The 4,400-nt window shown below is 30.5% G+C and overlaps 1 protein-coding gene across 2 annotated transcripts in view; it reads left to right on the top strand.

Moving 5' to 3' along the window:
• The window catches only part of LOC148621003 (importin-11-like), a 28,089-nt gene that overhangs the window by 5,322 nt on the left and 18,367 nt on the right, over positions 1-4,400 (top strand). For both annotated transcript variants that reach the window (XM_088574981.1, XM_088574982.1), the window contains exons 5-10: positions 168-303; positions 932-1,039; positions 2,152-2,222; positions 2,869-2,968; positions 3,430-3,522; positions 4,169-4,324. In XM_088574981.1, the coding sequence (XP_088431107.1) occupies positions 168-303; positions 932-1,039; positions 2,152-2,222; positions 2,869-2,968; positions 3,430-3,522; positions 4,169-4,324 (664 nt within the window). The remainder of the gene's footprint in view (positions 1-167; positions 304-931; positions 1,040-2,151; positions 2,223-2,868; positions 2,969-3,429; positions 3,523-4,168; positions 4,325-4,400) is intronic.

The following is a 4,400-nucleotide window of genomic DNA, read 5'->3' as shown; positions in this document are numbered from 1 at the left end:
ATGAACAATCAATGATAAATAATACATGTAGTACATGTGTATTTGAATTGATTGGTTGATTCTTACAGGAAATGTAGATGATGTAGGTTTTTCATATAAGTACATCATGTTGTTAAGTAATGAATGAAACATAAGATATAGCAATTTCTCACACATTTTTTTTCCAGCTCACCAATGATATTTTTGGATTTATCCTTACTTTATGGACCACAAATTTAGACCAGTTTGGGCAGATGGCTGTTAAACAATGTCCTAATCTGAGTTCATCTAGGGCACCTGACAAAACCATATTGGCTTTAAGAAGTAGGAAAATATCATTGTTATACTAATGATATGATTATTTATTAGATTTGAATCAAATTTTGATATTAATTAGCCCAGTTACTAAGCATCTTTGTTTAATTCTGAAAATTTAAAATGAAAATGTACTGCAAACAGAAATTAGCAAGTGTTAATGTTTCTTAGTAGATAACTTAAGTAGCACTGCAACTAAGAATCATGCAAAATGTGATTCATGGTCGAAAAGCCTTCATATTTTTACTTTTGATATTTTGTTTGAATTGCCTTGGTAAACAGAAATAAATATACGGTTTTTCATATAACCCATGTTCTTAGGGCATATAATGCACTTTAGATTTCAAAATTAAGGGAAATAAATGACACTTAAATACAGTAGAATCTATTGAATTTTAAATGTTGATTTTCTTCTTAGAGCAGACAGATTGGAATGAATAATTATACATTTCATGAAATACACCCATAAAACTACCTAATTACAAAAATGAAAAGTATGTAGTCTTTTTATGGGGTGTATCTATGACAATAGGTAATTTGTTTTGGCAAAAATATCTCCAATGTTAAATCATGTGAAATTATCTTATTGTGAATATATGTTGTAGAAGAAAAGTAACTGAGTATTTGTATGTTTTAGTAATGAGGAAACAGATAGCCTTTGGATTCCATGAACCAGGAGAGAATGGTGATGTTAACACTTTCCTCAAACAGATATTTACAAGACTTAAAGAAATGCTTGATTGTCGTATGTAATACCACAACAATAAACTGTAATTTACCAGAGTAACAAGTTTCAGCAACATTTATCTGTTGTAACCAAACATTTTAGCTACACATGATTTTAGTATATTACATGCTGTTCCACAATGAGACTAAAATCAGTGCATGAACATTTATTCTCAAGTGAAATAACAAATCTGGCTTATATTATTAATTAACTACCATGTCCCCATTTAGATTGTTCCTGGAATTCATGTAAACAATTATGCCAAGCCTATTCAAATGAGTACCTGAAATGTTAGCTGCTACTCCGTGAAGCATAAAACACATGACATGTAGGAGGATTAAGTGCTGAGTGATTGGTTTGGTGTAATAATATAATGTAAACATATTGATTTTTATGGAGTCTGTCAAGGGAACATGTTTGGGGTTTCAATTTTTGTGGTTTCAAATAATGGTAAGCATTATATATAATGTTCAAAAATCAATTTCACAAGTACTGTTATTCACATTTCTGTCAACTGCAAAAATAGCGAATATTAGTATGCCACGAAAATTGATACCTTTACAGTCTTGTCTGGAAGGGCATGAAATGTTTTATTGAAGGACCATCTGTGTACGAGCTTAGGAATTTCAGGAATTTCTGGCATCAGTATGTCTTGTTTTGTTTTCACCTTTAGTTTATTTTTTATGTTACTTGAGTATACATGTATATGGCAACCTTTTCACTGTACTGCTGTACAATGATGTTTTGGGGCCAGCTGCAGCCTGCCCTGTTGTATGAGGGTTTCCTTGTCGTTCGTTGAAGACCAATGGGTGGCTTTGGGATGACATTTTCATTCCGGTGGAGTTTCTGTCTCTTTGACATATACACCATACCTGTTATCGTTATATCAGACACGTTTAATGTATCAATCTACTTCAGAGCATGTTCTTGTAAATTAAGCAGTTGGTTTCTTCCTGTAGTGGATAAATTTGGTATCTGTATGTGAATACTTTAAAAATTATAAAATCAATCAATCACTCAGTCAGTTTGATTTAGGAAACTTATGATTTGACTCTGAATTCAGTTGAAATAATGTGACTAAAATGATTGAACTATTATTGAATATATTGCTATTTATACATATGTTTCAGGACAGACTATGTGGGGAAACCACCAGATCATTGAGAAATGTGAAAAGATGATAATACTAATGACCAAAGTGGTATGTTATCTTTGATTTCTTTAATTGGATAGACTGACATTCTGTAAATAGTAGTTTACTATGACTATCTGGAGCACTGAACAATGTCTGTCATTAGTTTTCTTGTTTAAAATGAAAATCCATATTTTTATCCAGTTTTTTTACCTTGCCACACAAAGTACCAAGGTATTATGTGATATGCCTGAAAAGTTGTGTCTGTCCATTCCCCAACAGTTTTCATGTAATAACTTGAGAACAGATCAACGAATTTTTTTTTTAAACTTTGCAAGGATGTTAATACCATAAAATACAGGTTAGGTTTAATTTTCAGCAAAATCCAAAATGTGGTTTTTGAGTTAGGACATTTTGAACATTTTGCCATCCTTCTTTTTCAACATTACATGGTAAGGCATCACTTAAAGTAATGTTCCATTAATGCCCTATTTTTACCTTAATGCTTCAAATTATTGTGTGTAGAGTTTTGATAATTTAAATTGTTCTTTTATGTAAACTATATTTAGGGTCATTTGCACATATTTTTGATATTAATTTCGAAATAAGTTTGTACGAAGTTCATTTAATCTCAGGGTTTCAAATTTATCTTAGGTGTATCCCATCAAATATATAAGATCTTGTCATTGCAACTTTTCATATTTTCTCCTTGTAGTTATTAGACTTGGTAGATATGCATCCAGTGACATTTATACCATTGATAAGGCCATCTCTAGAATTTACAGTTGCATACAACTTCTCACAGTCTGAGAAAGGTAATATTTGACATACCAAACAAATACTGGTAGAAATTTCAATACAATATGATGCTAAAATTTAGGTTATTGTAGTAATTATTTACTCAATACAATAGGAAAAAAAACTTATTTTCTGTTCATATATCCTCAGCTTTTAATTAAGGTTTTTTCTCAGGATTTAGAAAGTACACTTTATATTGTCTATAAGTGAAATACATTAATCAACTGTTCTCAAAGAGAGTTTCTGTTTTATTAATAAAATATTCCTAGAAAAGTTTTCATCAAATGCACAGCATCATCAACTTTGTATATGCCTCTTTGGCTTTATTTGGTCATCATAATGAATATTTTAAAATCAATGTGAGTGGGCAAGTAAAATTAAATGTGATGGAACAATTTTTCTCCTATTGATACAGAATAAAAAGAACTTGAAAGAGGATGAGGAGGAAAAGTCATCTTTCACTTTTGGTTTTTTGTAGGGCTGTTGTTTGAAAGGTTTACAGTGAACTGTTTTAATTTGATGAAGTCCATTTTACTCTGTGATATATATAAACCTCTAAGAAATAATGATGGTAAGTTTATGGATAAGATACAATTGATTTGTTGTTAAATAAAATACATTGTGTTATACAAATGTATAGTGTTTTATTTCAAAAATACACCAGGTACTGCTCAATCACAAATTATCTTTTTGAATTTTTTTATATTCCTAAGATGACAGCCTATATATGTAATTTCTAAGAAGTCATCAAAATTTATCATGAATAAATATAATATTTTAATGATTCCTCTTAAAACACTGAAAGATGGGTGCTCCTATCAGCACAAGGGAGTTGTAGCAATATTTTTAACGAATACCGTAAACATATTAATTTTCAAGGCTTCTGTCAAGTGAACATATTGGCCGTTATCAATTTTTGCGATTTCCCCCAAAAAAATGACTAGTGTATATGGTGATTAAATCAATTTCTCAGGTGTTATTTTCACAGTTTTCCATCCACCTTGAAAATAGCGAAAATTAGAACACCACAAAAATTAGTACGTTTACAGTAGTTGACTTTAAAATTAAAAGAGAAAAAAAAACATCCAAATGTATTCACTTAAATTCAAGTAGAATTTTAGTTTCATGTTGAACTTTTCCTTTGTTTTACCCAAATTATACCACTGCATGTACCTGTATGCAACATGTTTTAACACCGTGTTATTGGTGTTTTATAGATTTAACTGAACCAATGAGACTAGAAGCATGTAAAGTTAAAACAGAATTTTTTACATATGGGACATTAACTGAAATATGCCAAAGACTTGTATCACAGTATTTTTTGTTGTCCTCTGAAGATCTGAACACATGGGATAGTGATCCTGAAGAGTTTTGTAAGTGTGTAATATGCTTGTCCTAGACCATACCAGTATTAATTTTAGTATGGTATGTGTATGGTCTGGAACCTCT

The sequence above is a fragment of the Perna viridis genome, chromosome 3, assembly GCF_037379345.1.
Source record: "Perna viridis isolate PV_CMFRI_1.1 ecotype Kerala chromosome 3, ASM3737934v1, whole genome shotgun sequence".
NCBI lineage: Eukaryota > Metazoa > Mollusca > Bivalvia > Mytilida > Mytilidae > Perna > Perna viridis.
The sequence above is the reverse complement of the archived record's forward strand: the minus strand, read 5'-3'. Positions and strand labels throughout refer to the sequence as shown.